Source organism: Crocuta crocuta, unplaced genomic scaffold (assembly GCF_008692635.1).
Source record: "Crocuta crocuta isolate KB4526 unplaced genomic scaffold, BGI_CrCroc_1.0 scaffold3, whole genome shotgun sequence".
Lineage (NCBI taxonomy): Eukaryota > Metazoa > Chordata > Mammalia > Carnivora > Hyaenidae > Crocuta > Crocuta crocuta.
In genome coordinates this window covers 16521872-16540692 of record NW_027529934.1, presented here as the reverse complement: position 1 = coordinate 16540692, position 18821 = coordinate 16521872, and the positions used below count along the sequence as shown (strand labels likewise).

Here is an 18821-nt window from a genome sequence, read left to right as displayed (position 1 = left end):
AGCCCTTGGCAGAGCCCCCGCAGGGCTTGTTAAACACAGATTGCTGGGTCGGCCTGCGTTTCTGATTCGGTGGGCCCAGGGTGGGGCCCTGGGGTTGGCATTAGTTAAGTTCCACGTTTCAGGACCGGTGGTCTTATGTGATCTGATGGCGGGGTGTGTGTGTGTGTGTGTGTGTGTGTGTGTGTGTGTGTGTGTGTCTGGGGATGAGGGAATCAGTGTTAACTCCCGACCACGTAACTTCTGGTGGGTGGTGTGGGGTGTGTGGTGGTGAGGAAGGAAGGGGTGTCCAGAGTGGTGCTCAGCACAGCACACCACGGTGTTAAGTATACAGTAGGTGCTCAGTGAATACACACTGGTGATGCATCCCCCCTTCCTGCCCCCGCCTCACCCACTGCACGCCTGTCCCTGTTCTACATACAGTGGTGGCCCCCCAGGGCCTGCAGCTGCTCAGGAGCACGGAGGACTCCCTGCTGGTGAGCTGGGAGCCGGCCAGCGAGGTGGACCACTACCTCCTCAGCTACTACCCTCTGGGAGAGGAGCTCTCGGGGAAGCAGGTCCAGGTGCCCAAGGAGCAGCACAGCTATGAGATCCTCGGTTTGCTGCCCGGCACGAAGTACATGGTTACCCTGCACAACGTAAAGAAGGAGGTTTCCAGCAGCCCGCAGCACCTGCTTGCCACCACTGGTGAGGAGGCATCCAGGTTCCCCAGGGTTCCCAGGGAAGGCCCCATTTTAAATGCTTTCTTCCATANTTCCCTTCAACTGCTCAGAACGGTGCCCAGATTTGGGGTTGGAAATCATGGGTGCTGCCCTCCTAGTTTCTGGAGAAAACAGTTTCAGTTCCTGCTCCCCTCTCTCTGCTCCTCCAAGTCGGTGATAGAGCCTGCTGGATTGGGGCTCAAGGGGACTTCTCTGCCCCCTGAGGTTAGCAAGGTCCGGTGGCCCTGCACCCACATACAAGCAGTCAAGGAGCACATCTATCTGCATCCTCAAGCCCGTGTTGAACCTTTGAGGCCATTCAGCAAGTTCAAGTTGGGATGGGTAAAGATTTGCCGAAGCCACCTGTATCAGATTTATCTAGCAGGAAAGAGAGGGAATAAACAGTGTAATTGAAGATGGTCTGGTGAAGAGGCGTGGGTAGGATTTGGCTGGTGAAACACTATGGGACTGGCCTCAGTGGGGATCAGCCTCATTCTGAAGGGCCAGGGATGGAAATTGGACCCAAGAAGAGCTGTGGGAAGAAGGCTGCCTAGGGGGCACTTTTGGTAGAGATGCAGGCCATCCACCATGCCCTCACTAAGAGGGAGGGAAGGAGATCCGTTGCCTGAAGTCTCTATCCTGCCCTCTGATCTTCTGGTGACTCACTGGCTGAAGGACAAACATCCCTGCTTCCTATTTAAAATTCTTGTTTTCTCATGAAAGTTCTTAGATCTTCATGGTCCTCTTATTTGAGTGCTTCTGATCCATTCATTCACTCATTGTATTTTACTGAACATCTACTGTGTACCATGCACTGTGTTTTAGATGCTGATAAAAATCATCTGCCTCCACCCTTCGTGAAACTCCTGGGGAAAGATCCGGGGAGACCTGGATGGTTGGGGTTTGGGGCACATAGTTGTCTCTGCAGAAACATCAGGCTGCCTTTCCTGTTTGGTGGTCGGGGTGGGGTGGCTATGTGTTGGAAAGGGCCACGAAGGACCTGTCATCCTGCGAACACAACTTGCAATTGACTTTGTCACCTCCCTCCAGCTGTAGACCCCTCGGGACACTCCTGGAGTTGCGCAGGTTGGGTTTATTGACTTGGGGCATAGGACAACACACCGCAGGGGCTGTGGGCATCTCCGTACGGGCGTTAGAAAGGGCTGGGATACAATTGGGGCTTGCATTTCGGTAATTTGGGGGAAGTCAAAGGCGCCAGGGGTTTGCTTTGGCTTGCATGCTGTTGGGAAAAGGAGTTAATTCTATGGTAACTTAGTGAAACTTATCTAGAAAGAACAGACTAGTGAGAGGCTAAAGCCATCAACAGTAAAGAAAGGGTAGTCACTCCTATTGGTCAGGAGAGAGAATGTTGAGTCGTTTATGTGGTTTGGACCATGTTCACGTTTTTGCCTGTATTCAGACATGATCACAGAATGTACCTGTTTTGTCTTGACCTATCATGGCCACACAGTGGCTTCCCTGATGTTAATGTTCTGTGCAACTGTTTGTGTCCAGTGGAGCACACCCAGCCAACCTGTGAGAGCCAGGCTAGCCCCCCACTGTTGGGCTGCTTTCTTCTTTCTCCCGTTTTTGTCTGTGGCTGCCTCCGCCTTCAGAGAGGCCAGTACCCAAATCCTCCCAATAAAAAGCAGAGACATCTTTTCTCAAAGTCTTAGTAACCCCTCTCGGCTTTTGCTCTAGGGACTTGTAAACCCTTACAGTTGCAACGCTTGTCTTTCTGTCTAATCTGATTCATGTTAAACCCATTCTTATTTGCTTCTCAGGGGAGCCGCAGTCCGAGAGATACTTATCCCCCTGATAATCTTGAATATTTTCATTAAGTCTCCACTTTTTCATTTGCAAGCTGCATAGGACCCTTCTGTGATTCTTGACTCACTTCCATTACTCACCTCTTGACCTGTTCCCCTCAAGGAATTCCCATCTTTGTGGGTTTTTAAATTTTTTTAAAATGTTTTATTTCTGAGAGAGAGAGAGAGAGAGAGAGCATGAACAGGGGAGGGTCAGAGAGAGAGGGAATTACAGAATCTGAAACAGGCTCCAGACTCTGAGCTGTCAGCACAGAGCCCTGTGTGGGGCTTGAACCCACAAACCGTGAGATCATGACCTGAGCCGAAGTTGGACGCTTAACCAACTGAGCCACCCAGGTGCCTCAAGGAATTCCCATCTTTGAAGGAAGAGCCTGGAGGTTGGCAGTAGAAGCCAGCAGGTGGGAGAAAATTCTCACAGAATTCCGTGAGCTTCTTTGTTCATAACTGAGTAAATCAGGAACATTCAGAGCCCAGGGACCTTGAGAGCACCATGTTCACCCCCTGCCTGATGCACAAATTCTCTGCCCCATGTCCTTGACAAGTGGTCAGTGAGCCTAGGTGGGAGCACCGCCAAGGTGATGAAGGTGGGCATGTGACCGAGGAGAAGGGCAAGGCTGAGAGTCTAGGGACTTGTCTTCCCTGTTCCAGACTTCAGGTCAGACCACATCCACCTGGGATACGGCCTTTGGAGAGCAAAGTGCTCTCAGAGACCCAGTCCCATCCCCGGCCACTACTCTAAAAAGTTCTTGGAGCCATACCAGTGATCCATTCCTTTGTATTCATCATTATAATTTCATTGTTTACTGAGGGGAGGGGGGAAACATTTATCCATTAATACTTGCTATGAATAAATGGGCCCAATAACTCTCCTCTGCAGGTTGGACAAATTGGGCAGCTGAGGGTGCCAGGTTTAAACTGTGGTAGAAAGTGCCAGAAGGATCCTCAGAAGGACCAAATGAAGGTTCACTCACTTTATAGTTTGGCCTAGGGTTAGTCCTTGTTGGAGGGTCTGAGAGGTGAGGAGGGAGCTGTACTTTGGGAGACAGAGGATAAGAAAACTTCGAAGGTGTTTCCCACACCTTACATGGGAGAGCCTGTTCTCATGCTGGGGTGCAGCCTTTGAGGGGCCCTTCCGTGATTCTTGAGTCACTTCTGCTAAAGGGGGTGTTTCATTCAGAGCAGTCTGCCCCCCAGGGCCTGCGGGTTTGGATGGCCAGTCAGAGAGCTGTGGCCCAGGACTCGGCCCACGGCAGCTGGGGCAGGGAAGGCAATGTGGCATTTGGTGGAAAGGGATGGGGGACAGAAGGCTTTCCAGAAGATAGTCTGCCTGAGGATTAACAGTTTATTTGCTACTTTGGTAGTTTGAGACATCTCTTAAGGACTGTGTCCTGGGCTGAAGCATGCTCTCAACGTGCCAAGAAAGGGCACTGACCTGGAAGCCAAGGGCCTGTTCAGACCTGCTGGACTGCTGCTCTTGACAGCTTTCTCCTGCCTTCCTTGACCCCTGCCCTAGATCCGGCTGTGCTTGGCACTGCGTGGGTGACTGAGGAGACTGAGAGCTCCCTGGATGTGGAGTGGGAGAACCCCCCGACCGAGGTGGACTACTACAAGCTGCAGTATGGTCCCCTGACGGGGCAGGAGGTGGCTGAGGTCACTGTGCCCAAGAGCAGTGACCCCAAGAGCCGCTATGACATCACCGGTAAGAGCTAACACTGGGCGAATGAGATGTTTGCTGTGGGTGCCGAGGTGGGGACAGCATGCACAGAGGGTCCTGGGGCCCTAGGAATCACTTGAACTCTGACCCTGGAAACCACGAGACATGAGCCCATTCTGTAGGCCTGCAGGCCGTGCTTGCTCCAACATCCCAGAGCTAATGCTGGAATCTCAGAGCACCTGATCTACAGATCACAGGTCCAATTTCCTCTTGAAAACTTCCTGTGTCTCAGGGTGGATATACTGGCACAGATGTTGCTTTTGGAAGAACTGTGTGTGTGTGTGTGTGTGTGTGTGTGTGTGTGTGTGTATGTGGGCGCGCACACGCACACGCATGTGTGTGAAAGAGAGAGAGAAAGAGAAAGAGAGAGAAGGGGAGAGAATGAGAAAGAGACACTGGGTTGTTTGGCTTGTTGTATGGAAAGACTCATGCCGGGGGCCCTGGGTGGGGATGTCCTTGTCCCAGATGAGCAAGTGAACTGCTGAGCGCTGGAAATCCAATGGCTGCTAAGGAAACAAGGCCCTGCAGGGCTGGATCATGATTTGTGGCTCCTGAAGCTTATAGAATTTTCAGGGCTCTCTTTAAGGTAAACAATACAGAATCATGAATACCCAAATGAATACCCTTGGAAGCGGCCTATGCAGGGAGAGCGGCCCTCCAGCTTCTTAGTTCCATGGTTCAGTTCTCCTCTGGAGCCTCATTCTGCTGTCCACTCCGTGATTCCATCTTGAAAGGACATCTGTGGGGGTCCCAGTATTTGCAGCGTGGAGGACAGTGTGTGGGCCTCACGTGTGCGCTATTCGTCTGCACTTTGCCCCAGTCTGGATACCTGTGCCATGAAGAAGAGTCGTTTGAATTGCTGCTACAGAGGAATAGCAAACCACGGCAACAAAAAAAGACAAAGCAAAGGAGAAAATGACAGAACACAGTGAGGCTAATTAGTACAATGAGGTGGAAAGAAACTTTTGAGGGAAAAGGATTGCGGGGGGCAGAAGAACGTTCGGGATGTACGTAAAATTGGGAACTCGGTGCTGGGTGGCCCAAGAGGGGAGCTGCGTCAGGCCCACCTCATCCGCTCTGGCTCCTTGGTCCCTCACAAGCCCCTCGACCATGCCTGGTATCCCACTGGTCCTGCTGCCCTTTCTCTGCCTTAGATTAGCCTCTGGGGTGGGGGGGGGGGAGCACAGCCCCTCAGCCCCCTCACAGGAGAAATCCTGGGGGAGAGCAGGGCTGGGGCGAGGGTCTGGAGCCCGAACTCATCGGACACCGGCTGGCTGTTTGCTTGCAGGTCTGCAGCCCGGGACAGAGTATAAGATCACCGTCATCCCCGTGAGAGGAGGACTGGAGGGCAAGCCGATCCTCCTGAACGGCCGCACAGGTAGGAGCCATTTGGAGGCACTGCAAACACTTCCCAGGTTTGCTTCCTGATGTTTTTCTTGGCTGACTCCTCTCTGGGTTAAAAACCCTGGGATTTATGAGTAGAGAGATACTCTTTGTGTACTGACATCTATTTTGTGGGGCCAGGGAAGGGAAGTAAACACTTCGATTTGAAATGTTTCTGACTGCTGGGAATCTGCCCCCAGGATCTTGGAGGCAAGGGAAAAGGCCATTTCTGACACCTTTCTGCTTATTTCATCAGGTTTACTCACTGGGTTATTTTATTCATTATCTTGGACTTAGGCGCACGACTCCGTATTACTGAAGAAAGGTGTTCCATACCTTTTTTTCCTTGTCCTTCCTGTGTTTTTTCCTGATGATCACACTCATGCACTCTGCTTTAAAATGTCAAAAGAGGGGCAACTGGAGGGCTCAGTCAGTTAAGCGTCTGACTTCGGCTCACGTCATGACCTTGCACTTTGTGGGTTCAAGCCCTGTATCTGGCTCTGAGCCTGGAGCCTGCTTCGGATTCTGTGTCTCCCTCTCTCTCTGCTCCTCCCACGCTCACACTCTGCCCCTCTCTCTCTCTCAAAAATAAATAAACATTAAAAAATATTTGAAAAAAACAAATGTCAAAAAAGATTAAAAGCTCTTACATGGGAGTAGTGGTATATTTAGCGCCTGTGGATCGAGATAACAGATAATGGCAAACGTTATAAATCAGTAGCATTTGACAATAAGTTTGTAATTTATTAATCAGAAAAGAATTTGAAATCCTTGTAGTCATATATGCAAGATAGTCCAGTAATTTTCATATTTTAGCTGATGCTTGAGTCCATATTAAATGGTGCGTTTCCTGCAAAGCTGTGGGCCTGCCAACCCGCACTGGGAACCAGTGAGCTGGAATCCAGTGCCACTTGGGGATGGCTGAGCCTTGAAGCTGGCCCAGAAGGGATTTTTGAATGCTGAGACTTCCTTGAAAAGTGTTTTAGTTCTTTTCAGTTCAGTCCTGGCAGGAGCTGGTCGGGTGGTGAGATGGTGCAAGAATTGAATGCACTATTTTGGTCGCTTAACAGATTACATATCCGTAGTGTGAAAGTTCTAGTCGGCCGGTTGTGAAGAAGAAGATAGAACTTAATTTATGAACTACACAGTGCAGACTGTGCAGGCTGCCTGAATGGTGGACTCGGGGAAAACTTGTAGGGGTTGGGAAATGGCAAGGACTTCCTTTCTCGTTAAAGCCTACGATGCCTCAGGCGTTATGCTAACAAGTACTTCTGGTAAAGTGTCTCATTTAGTTCTCCTCATAACCATGTGGGAGGTCCTATTATTGTTTCTAAGTCACATATGAAAGAGCAACAACCAAGAATAAACGCAGGATCGGCTCTGCCAAGAAATGACAGAGCTGGGATTTGAACCTAGGATATCCACTTGGGTGGACACACAACTAAAGTACCTCCCACGTTCACCTTTTCACCCAGTGTTACTGGTTAATTCTCACACCGTTTACCTCCTAACTACAAAACTTTCTGTGAGTCCTCGTTGCCTTAGCATAATGCAGAAACCATTCTGTCTTGGCCTCAATGGACCCGACCAACCTGGGTCGCTCTTCTCACCACTTCTGAATGGGAAGCCTTCTTGCCTCCGGACTGTTCTTGGACTTTCTTAACACAGAAAGCTTATCTCTACATGCTTGATGGGTTTGTTCATGTTGTTTTCGCAGCCTAGGAAACCCTCCATGGCTGTCTCTAGCTATCCATTAATTCAGTTGGGAATCCAATTAATGCAAGCTATCTGTTAATTCAGCAAACACTAACTGTGAGAGCTGGGCCCCAGAGGCGTGGTCCCTTTAGATACATCCACAGCTGAAAAGTCCTGGTCCTTGCCCTTCAGGGGCTCAGAGCAATAAGATCACTCGCCCTTCCAGACTCAGCTCCAGCCGTAGCCTCTCTACAGAGACCTAGTAGGACATTAAATAGAATCCATTTTTGCTTCTGAGGTTTTGGAGCATTTAATCACATATAGCCTTGAATTGCTGGTTAACCTTTCAAGTATATTACCCCAACTAGAATGTGAACACTCAGGAAGTTGTTTTTATTGTCAATTATATTCTAAATGCAGGATAGGATATTTTATTGGATAGCAAATAAATGTGTGTCATGTGACCCATGAACATGAAAAAAAAGAGAGGCAGTAATGTCTGAGGTCAGGAAACACCCTCAAACCTGGCTAGACTGTTCATTAATTTAAGGGGAAAAAAATGTTTGGTTTTTCATGAGATAGAAAAAGACCCTGGAATGTAAGAACTGCATAACCGTATGCACGGAGGAAATGACACAGTTCAGGTATTTTCCATTTAACAAGTCACTCAGTGGCACTAATCCACAAAAGGGAAGGGGTCAATTGAAAATCCTCACCCTGTTAAGACACTCAAAGTGCATTGGAGCGTCTTCCACAAAGGCCAGGCTTCAGAAGCAGGTCAACCTCAGAGTAGCAGGCACCAGCCAGGCCAGCATCTTCAGGGGGGAAACGTCCCTGGACTTCTCTGCCGGACCCTCCACAGCCACCTCGCGTCAAATGACAAGAAGGGCAGCCCACCAACTGAGAGGCGATGCTCTCCTTTTTCTCTGTTTCCCCATCTGTAAAATGAAAGGTTAGATTGAATGAGTTTAAAGTCACTCTTTTTCACATCATTATGAGTCTTTTAATAACTTCTGTGATTCATACTTTTTCCAGTAGCGAGTGCAGAGCAAAGGACTACTTGCTTTGTTATAATTTCACAAGCTGCCATGCACAGTAGGATGCACAGCCTGGCATATTCACGTGTTAACAATTTGCTTAGAACGTTTCCCTTTGATGATGCTATGAAATAGCAATTTTGCCTCTCTTGGGATCTTGTTCGCATTTTACTGCTTTCCAAACACACTGCTCTGTTTGAAATGGCCCAGCCCCTACAACTTTCCTTCTTAAATTCCTTCATGTTTCGAGATGAACTCCTATCAACCTTCAGAGCCCCTGCCTCACAGACAGTCACCCACATATACCCGGTGGCTGAAAAATAATAACAATCTTTGTCATTTGAGTGCCCCCTGTATTCTAGGTGCTGCAGGGTACTATTATTCCCATTTTATAGGTGTGAAAATTGAAGCCTACAGAATTTAGGGGAGTCAGGGTGAACCAGGGAATGGCAGTTGAACTTAGGTTTGCTTGAGGTCAAATCACAACCTTTCCAGAAGCAAAGGTAGAGGAGAGCAGAGAAAGGGGTTCGTCTCTAAGCACGTTCTCTACAAGTAATGCCTGTGGAATAATTTTATTGCCCAAGTGAAAGCAGTAGGGGAGGCTTGAGAAAACAAGGTCATGGGACAACATGACTACGGTAGTTGGAAGGAAGGCCTCGCCTTCCCGGAACTCACTTTCAAACTAGGGGCACGGGCCCTGTCCCCCATCTCTAACCCCACGCTCATATCCCCATAGGTTTTAGATCCTGGTGTGCCATTTCCCACTATGCCAAAGGGATGATTGGGAAGTAGCCATTGTGAATGGAAAAATCTATTCCTAATGCCTGTGGCCGTAGGCTGGGCAGGGACACGTGAGGTTGGGGTTCCAGCACAGACTGAGGACAGCCACGTCCTACCCAACCTGGTGGTGAATCTCATTATAAAGCGGAATAAACTTTCCTGCTGCGCCTAGAGCTCTTAATTAGCTGCTTCTGTGTACTCAAGTTTTGTAGATCAGATCTTCTGAAGTGGGGCTCCCTTTATTCTAACACATGCAACTCAAAAGTCTACCTACCGAGTCTTGTCTTAAATCTCTCTGACCTTGAATGACCCTGAGCAAGGTCCCATCAGGGCAGCTAGCATCCAGTAGGTGGGCAGGGAGTTGGGGCCCGCGTGGGAGAGCCTGTCTCCTCACCGAGGCTCCCCCTGTGACTCATCTGTGACTCAGCCAGCGTCTGCAGCTACGGGAGGGCTTTGTGCCATGGAAAAACTGCTTACGATCCCCACATCCCTTCCTGGCAGAGAGGGAGGCTTTGGTCCTGCCAAGCTGGCATCTTGCAGCCACATGGCCCACCATGGGGGTCCCAACACCGGGGCTGTCCTCCTGCTTCTGTGTCTCCGCATCTGGTTCCCATCCTTAGATTTATCACGGAGATGAGCAGCCCCATGAAACCCCTCCTTTTGACTTGGGGTGGTGGTGTTGGGGGATCGAGAGAAAGGGCAGAGTCCTGAGTTCCAGGCTGGCCAGGCCTCTTAACTGGCTTTATGACCTCGGAGAAGCCACATCCCCCCTCTGGGTCAGGTCTCTCTGGCCCTGGCACGGGAGGATTCTGGTTTCCTTTCCCATCTTCTTACTCTTCACAGCTGAGATGCGTTTCCTGGCTCTTCTCCACTCCCCGAGTGCCCTGCGACTGTTGAGGGCCCCAGATGCACCAGGGCTGGTTACAGTCGCGTGGGCACGGTGGTTCTCGAGAGGGCTGCACACACAGGCAGCCCTGACCCCGCAAAGCATAGGCCTGTGCCGTGGGTTCTGCAGCTGCAGTGCCGAGCACTGGTCTGGGGCGGGGAGATGTGGCGGGAGGCACCTCTGGGACCATGGGCTGTGCAGATGGGGGTCACTTTGGAGAGGATGAGGACCAGGGACTTTAAGAGGCAGGACTGTCAGGGTCTTCTTGCTGTCTTTTCCCCCCATCCTCACTTCGCATTCTAAATATTCTCATTGCTGAGTCAGTGCTGATGCCTGTGGCCGTGGCCTGGGCGGGGACACGTGAGGTTGGTGTTTGAGCACAGACTGAGGACAGCCATACCCTACCCCACCCGGTGGTGAATCTTATTATAAAATGGAATAAACTTTACTGATGTGCCTAGAGCTCTTAATTAGCCTCTTCTGTATACTTAGTTTTGTAGATTAGTTCTTCTGAAGTGGGGCTCCCCTTTTTAATCTTTATTTATTTTTAATTTTTTATGTTTATTTTTGAGAGAGAGAGAGAGCAAGCACGCTCACACATGTGCACATGCTGGGGAGGGGTAGAGATCAAGGGAGACACAGAATCCGAAGCAGGCTCCAGGCTCTGAGCTGTCAGCACAGAGCCCGACGAGGGGCTCGAACCCATGAACCATGAGATCATGACCTGAGCCAGTCGGATGCTTAACTGACAGCCACCCAGGAGGCCCTGAAGCGGGGCTCCCCTTTATTCTAACACATGCAACTCAAAGGTCTACCTACCAGATTTACCCAGATTGAGGGGCCACCTTTGGAGGCTCTTTTCATTCCTCCCCGGTCATGTGCAGAATCATGCTTTGCACAGAAATGGGGGAAGAGGCTGGGGACGGAGCTCGCTCTCTCGTGCACACTTTCTCCTGAGCATCCTCTTAGAGCCAGCTCAAGTCTGCAGAGGCTGGCACAAGGCCCTGTCACTGTCTGCTCCTGATTGTACCACCCTCCACAGCGAGGTCTGCCCAGCTGGCCTCCCAAGAGCCACCGTAGAAGACTGTTTTCGGCTGTTACTACAAGCTCCTGTCCCCTGCTGCTGCTGGATTCACGTTGCGGGAACCTTTCGGATCGCACTGGATGCTAGTTGTTTCCTGCTACTGTTTCCATGAGAAAAGGCTAGTGATAGGCCGCACAGGACACTGTGGTATAAGGCAGTCTTTGGCAGATAGGAAGGGTTCACAGCTGGGCTCTCCCACGTAAGGGGTCCAGGTGCAAATTCCTGGTCCCATTCTCCCCATCCTCTGCAGCAAGCCCTGCCCTCCTCAGATCTGGCCATCTCCGTAAGTGGTCACCCCCATTCTGCAAATCGCTCCGGCCTCCAACCAACATGGATGGGTGGAGGGGTGGGTTTGTGTCCCACATCAGCCCCATCAGCAGACTGACACGGTTACATTTGAAATCTCCCAAGGGCAGCTTTTCTCTTGACTCCATCCCTGCCCCACTGGTTCACATTCCTGTCTTCTTACACTGTGGGGACAGCCTCCCAGGTCCCTCCGCTCTTGACGTACGACAGCCGGAACTGTCTTCGGCAGCCAGAAGGATCCTTTGACAATGTAGGTCAGATCATGCCATTCTTCTGGGCAAAACCCCCAGAAGCTTCTTGTCTCATTCAGTGCAAAAGCCACAGTCATTACAGTGGCCTTGGACGCTGTCCACGGTCCACTTGCCCCTCCCCTCCCTGGACTCACCTCCAGCCACTCAGCTCCTCACTGACTCTGTCCTGTTGCTGTTCCCTGACTACGTGGAGCAGGACCTTTGGACCCACTGCTCCTTCTGTGTGGAATAAGGTGCCCGGACTGTACGTGCCCGCTGTCTCATTTCATCTAGTCTTTGTTCAAATATTACCTTTCCAGTGAGAGAGCTCTTTCTTGACCTCCCTGTCTAAACTCAAAAATTGCTTTTGCGCAGCATTTTCTAACCCTGTATCTTGCCTCGTTGGACTTCCTAATACTACCACGTCTTGTTTATCATCTGTCTCCTTCGGGAAAATGTAAGTTCCGTGGTAGACAGTCTTTATTCTGTTCATTGCTTATACAGTTGGCCCTTAACATGGATTTGAACTGTACTGGTCCACTTATTCGTAGCTTTTTTTAAAAATAAATATATTGGAAAATTTTTTTCGAGATTCATGACAATTTGGAGAAACTCGCAGACAAACCACGTAGCCTAGAAATCCTGAAAAAATGAAGCAAAAATAGGTGTCATTGGAAGAATACAGTATATGATATGTATAACATACAAAATATGTGTTAATAGATTGTTGGTGTTATCAGTAAGGCTTCTGGTCAACAGTAGGCTATTAAAGTTTTTCAGGAGTCAAAAGTTACACATGGATTTTTGACTGAGCAGGAGAGAATTGAGGTGCCTGATTCCTGCGTTGTTCAGGGGTCAACGGTATTCGTAGACTAGGGCCGCTGTAGCAAACTACCACAGCCTGGGTGGTTTAAAACAATAGACGTTGTCTCCCAGCAGTGGAAGCTCAAAGTCTGACAGCAAGGTGTCTGCAGGGCCCCACCCTCTCTTGGACAGCTGTAGGGGAGGGTCCTTCCTCACCTCTGTAGCTTCAGCGGTTTGTTGGCAATCCTTGTTGAACTGTGGCTTATAGACGGAGTGTTCTAGGCATGTGGCCGGCTTCTCTCTGTGTTTCTTCATATCGTCTTCGTGTGTCTGTGTGTCTGTGTCTGTGGGTCCAGACCCCCCTTTCAGAAGGACACCAGTCATACTGGATTAGGCTCACTCTAACAGCCTCATTTTGACCTGATTATCTCTAGAAAGACCCGATTTCCAAGTAAGGTCTCATGCTGAGGTACTGAGTATTAGCACGATGACATAGCTTTGGGGGGGTGGGCACACTTAAAAAAATTTTCTTAGTGCTTATTTATTTTTGAGAGAGAGAGAGAGAGAGAGTCAGAGGGCGAACAGGGGGAGGGGCAGAGAGACAGGGAGACAGAATCCGAAGCAGACTCCCGGCAGGCAGGCTTTAATTTATAATTGAGTTAAACTAGGGTTCCTGTGTGGCTCAGTCAGTTAAGCATATGACTTTGGCCCAGGTCATGATCTTGAGGTTTGTGGGTTTGAGTCCCATGTTGGGCTCTGTGCTTGGAGCCTGCTTCGGGTTTTGTGTCTCCATCTCTCTGTGCCCCTCACTTGCTGCACTGTATCTCTTTTTCTCTCTCAAAAAATAAATAAACATTAGAGAAAATTTTTAAAAAAGGAATAACTGAGTTATACTGAATTCCCAGCCCCAACTAGGTACTCAGGGAACATTTGTACAATGTGTAAGTGACTATCATTTACCAGCTGAGTGACCTTGGCAACGTTATCTAACCTCTCTGAGCCTGGTTTTTATCGCTAATGCTCTAAAAATGGTAACTATTATTAATTTTCCAAACTAGGACATGGGGAATCTGATAAATGCCATGGGTTGTTAGCATGAGGTTTGATAGGGTAATGTGTGAAAAACGTCTTGCATTTAGTATACACTCAATCGATAACAGTTGGTTTATTAAATTAAATAGGCACTGTGTCTGGTGGTGGAACATATTTCATTTCCTCGCACACAGAGAAGTCACTGCCATTGTGCTCGAGAAAGGGGATCCTAGTCGAGGTGAAAAAAAATGCAGCTTTGGAGAGTCGGGACTTCTCTGTGGGAGGACCCTGGGCCACAAGAACCAGGGTGGGATGGGGAGGAAGCAGAGCTGCTTAAGTTTCTGGGAGGAGGAACCTGTTTTGTATGTCTTCATCCGAAAGGCTTTAGATCTGCATGTAGGGAGGGCTCTCGGGGCCAAGCCTCAGCTTCTTTCTGTGCAGCACCCTTATCAGTGACCTTGAACGGATGCTACACTTGGCTGCTTACCTATTAGGTTTGTAAATGATAAGCTAGAAAGGAAAATCAGCATGTTGAGTGAAAGACTAAATTATAAATGAAGTCCATAAGGTGAACTATAACAAGAATAAACATTGGGCTCAGGAGATGTATTCTATATGCATCTTAAATGGAGAAGATGTGGCTCAATGTGGGATTCTCAATACCGGGAGTTGTGCATCAGGATCTTGCTTATTTGTTTTTTCAGTAGAGATGTCAGCACATATCTGAGACCTTCTGAAATGAGCTCTCTGGAGGTGGTACTAAGGAGGTGCCCAATGTTGGCAAAGGCTGAGAGCCCCTGGGTTAGCAGGGACACGTGTTGAAAGCGTAGGGATTTTCTGAGGTTGTGGGCTACAGATACATTATTGAAGGAACAGTGTCTAGGACATGGAGGGGCGTATTGTTTTTGGTTGGTCCTTCTAGAACATTAATCTTGCATAGGCAGGGATTTCTGATGGTTTTGCTCTTTGGTGACTCCTGAGTGCCGTTATATTCCTGACATGAAATGGATGGTGAGTGGATTGTTGAAGGAATGGACTGAGTTTTGGGGATTTTTCTTTGATCAGGGAAAGAAGGGAGCACATCCAGATGTAAGTGCCAGGTCTAGAAAGGATAATATGGAAGTGTAATATGATACGATATGGTATGGCATGATATGATATAATGAGATAAAAATTAATAACTTGCAAATACATACTTTGGAGAGGTGAAGCTGTTTTGATTTGAGGAGAATGAGGAAGGAGAATGGTAACTATTCTTGAACACCTGCTGGAGGGCCTCCCAGAAGAAGCATGAGGTATATTCCACATGCCTCTTGAAGCAGTTCCATTTCAGGTGACTACATTTGCAGGACTCCTGTCTAACATGCTCAGTGGTCTCACAATGGAAGGTATTGTTTGATCCATCAGGGAGCCCTTTCTCAGCCTAGGGTTCAGGCAGAGGCCAGATGTCCACCTGTCACACATGATGGAGAGACCCTCTTGCATTGTGTGGACCATAGAACTAGGTCACCTGGATGAACTAGATCTTGAAGCACCTGTGATCTCGACCAGCCAAATGCCTTCTCTAATTTTTTTCTTCACATATTTTTATGAAGAAATTGATGGCCCAACCAACGTGGTCACTGACCGAGTGACAGAAGACACAGCGGTGGTCTCCTGGGCCCCAGTCCAGGCTGTCATAGACAAGTACGTAGTGCGCTATACCTCAGCTGATGGGGACACCAGGGACACGGCGGTGCCCAGCGAGCAGAGCAGCACCGTCCTGACGGGCCTGAAGCCAGGGGAGGCGTACAAAGTCTACGTGTGGGCCGAGAGGGGCAGCCAGGAGAGCAAGAAGGCCGACACCAAGGCCCTCACAGGTAATGGGGATTTCCTCACGGTGGGGAGAAGGCTGAGTTTTGAATCAGGAGGCCGATGCCCACCTAGCATATCAGCCTTTTGCTTGTAGGGGTAGTGAAGGGGGTTGCAAAAGCAATTTCGCATTTCACAAGTATCATTTTTCCCCTTTTAACTTCAAAACAAAGAGACCAGCCTTTCTACGTGACACAGAAGGTCATACTTATTTGGGTTAGAATTCCATATGCAACTCTCTCAGAGAAGAGTAACACTTCCTAATTTTCATTTTTTTTTTTTTTTTTGGATGTTAAGTCTCAAAACATTTGGCTGACAGTGAATTTGAAGGCTTATCTCAGTTTGCAGCAGCTGTAACAGGCGCTTTGCTTATAATCTGGAGCTCTCTTTCAGACCGTGGAAATGGTTTGCATCCTGAGTCAACAGTCACCAAATGTACCGATTCTGCCTTTAAGCTTTCAGAAACCATAAGAGCCCCCATACTTCACCCAGCTGTTCCTGGCCCAGCTCGAGTTTGCACATGTCCTGAGGCCATGGGGGCATTCATGCTCAAACCCTCTATGGGCACTGTCCCCAAGTCCAGAGCAGTCGAATCCTGGAGGCCTTGAGGTTTCACGCTCTTGACAGGAATCCTAGAAAAGGATCTACTTAAGGGTGCCCGGGTGGCTCAGTTGGTTAAGCATCCGACTTCAGCTCAGGTGATGACCTCACGGTTCATGGGTTCGAGCCCCGCGTTGGGCTCTGTGCTGACAGCTGAGAGCCTGGAGCCTGTTTCAGATTCTGTGTCTCCCTCTCTCTCTGACCCTCCCTGCTCACACCGTCTCTCTTTCTCTCTCTCTCAGAAATAAATAAAACATAAGGAAGGAGGGAAGGAAGGAAGGAAGGAAGAAAGAAAAGGATCTACTTACTCCCTGGGCCCTGTTCTGGACAGTCACACAGTACAGAGGTACCCAGGGAAGCTGGTAGTTAGGAATGTGGTTTCGGAAGATTTACTGTCCAAGTTTTAATCCCAGCTCTGCCGTTTACTAGCTGAGTGACTTTGGGCAAATCAGCTGACCTCTGTTCCTCACATGCCTGTCTGTAAAATGGGGCATATGAGTATTTACAACAAAGGGTTGTGGTGAGGGTTACACGAGTGAATTCACGTAAGTGCCCGATGCACGGCAAGGGCTGTGTGAACAGTAGTAGTGATTATTCCTTAGAACGTGTCTTAGTCTGCTCGGGCTGCTATAACAGAATACCGTAGACTGGGGAGCTTATACAGAAGAGGTTTATATCTCACAATTCTGGAGGCCGGAGAGCCCCTTGATCTGGGCGCTGGCTGATTCAGTTCCTGGTGAGAACCCTCTTCATGGCTTAGAGATGGACACCTTCTTCCTACACCCTTATTGGGCAGAGAAAAGAAACTCAGGCCTCTTCCTATGGGACACTGGTGCCACCATGGGAACACAACCCCATGACCTCACCTCAACCTAATTACCTCCAAATACCAGCAAATTGGGGGTTAGGGCTTCAACATAGGAGTAGGTGGGAGGGGGAGCAAAATATTCAGCCCATAGCAAATGCTAAGCAGCATTCAACCCTTTAAGGTTTCATTTATTTATTTAAAGTTTATTTTAAGAGAGACAGAGACAGCGTGAGTGAAGGAGGGGCAGAAAGGGAGAGAGAGAATCCCAAGCAGGCTCTGTGCTAGCAGGGGGACCTGCACCCATGAACTGTGAGACCATGAACCGAGCTGAGACCAAGAATTGGTCTGAATTGGTATGTGTAATGGACTGAGCTGCCCAGGTGTGCCAAGCCCTCGAAGTATTTAATGACGTGTAGCCTCCTGGGTCCAAGTGGGCCGTATCTCCTCCAGGGAAAGGAGAAGTTGCCAGTAAGGATGGTGAGATCTAGATTTGTTTAAACTAGCAGACTTTCTAGTGAGGGGTCAGCACCCTTTCTGTGAGGGGTCAGATAGTCCCTATTTTCAGCTTTGGGGACCTTGCAGTCTCTGATGCAACTCTTCAGCTCTGACATTGAAATGCGAAAACAGCCGTAGATCGTATGTAAATGAACCAGTAAGACTGTATTCAACGAAACTTTATAAAAATAGGCAGTGGGTCAGACTTGGCCCATGGGTTGTTAATTGCCAACTCCTGGTTTATATTACACAAAGTTTTCTGTGTTCTAGGATTTTGAGTGTTGTGAAAAGGTGGCCCGTGGGTCAGTCTTTTTAAGATGGTGGAAGTTGGAATAGACAAGAATCTTCCCCTCTCTCAGGTGGCGGTGGTATGAGTTAGCACCTCAGCTTCCTGGGAGCCCCAGGGGCGTGGTGTTGCCGGCAGTGTCAGGCACAGAGCTAGGCTCTCGGGGTACAGAGAGACTAGAAATGGTTCATGCTCCTGACATCCACAAATGTCTGGGTAGAGAAGACAAGTAAAAAAGATAAAGTGCAGTGAGTTATATTATTTCTAGAACAAACAGATGTCTCTGGAACCATGGGAACCAGAAAAAAAAGGGCACTTACCAGGGACTGGGATGGGAGAGGGGGTGACGGCAGTCTGTAGGAGGAGACACCTCAACAGGAGTTAGTCAGATGGGTGGGCATTAGCAGCGGGAACAGCATAAGGCATAAGGTGTAAGGATAGGATGGGTTGGTTTTGTCTTATTTTTAATATCCAAGTCTCTTAGCAATCTTAAGTGGCGGTGGTGGTGGACAGAGTGGAGTCATGAAGGATGAGGCTGCAGCATCGAAGCCAGCTCTGAATCCCAGAATGAAAGTCCTCCTTGTGTGTCCTCTGTCTTTAGAACTTTCAGAGCTCTGAGCTCCTCAAGACAGGTTGCCTCCTTGGCTGTGTGCTGTGCCCAGCTGGCCTGGCCATGTGTGTCGAGCGATGGGGCATGGGTGTGAGATGCAGTTACCGTCACAGAAAGCTCAGCCGTTTTGAGGAGGTGGTTTTTAAAACAGGATCATAGGGGCGCCTGGGTGGCTCAGTCAGTTGAGCGTCCGACTTTGGCTCAGATCTCGTGGTTGAGTTCGAGCCTGTGTCAGGCGCTGTGCTGACAGCTCAGAGCCTGGAAGCCTGCTTCAGATTCTGTTCTCCCCCTGGCCCCATCATGCACTGTCTTTCTCTGTCTCAGAAAATAAAAAAACAAAACAAAACAAACAAACAAACAAAAAAACCCAGGATCATAAGGCATTGCAAGTCATGTACCCAACTACTTGGATTTCTGACTCTAAGGTTCACATTTTAAGGAGAGAGGGGGAATTTCATGTCTCGAGTGAGACTCCTAATAACAGAGAGCTTACATTCAAGCATTTGCCATGTGAATATCTCCTCTGTGATTTGCCACAACCTGTGAGGTAGGTTCTGGCAATTCCCTCTTTGTGGAGATGAGGAGACGGAGACTTAAATTTGGAGAGACTGTCCAAAGTCAGCAACTGGGAAATGGCAGAGCCCAGATGCCAACCCAGTTGAACTGCATTGAAACCCAGACAGATTCTGCATA

At 49.0% G+C, this 18821-nt stretch overlaps 1 protein-coding gene across 1 annotated transcript in view; it reads left to right on the top strand.

Annotated features, from left to right (window-relative positions):
- TNN (tenascin N) overlaps positions 1-18821 on the top strand; it is a 65838-nt gene that overhangs the window by 10885 nt on the left and 36132 nt on the right. The window contains exons 4-7 of the mRNA XM_077763094.1: positions 421-684; positions 4041-4226; positions 5530-5619; positions 15074-15337. Coding sequence (XP_077619220.1) covers positions 421-684; positions 4041-4226; positions 5530-5619; positions 15074-15337 — 804 coding nt within the window. The remainder of the gene's footprint in view (positions 1-420; positions 685-4040; positions 4227-5529; positions 5620-15073; positions 15338-18821) is intronic.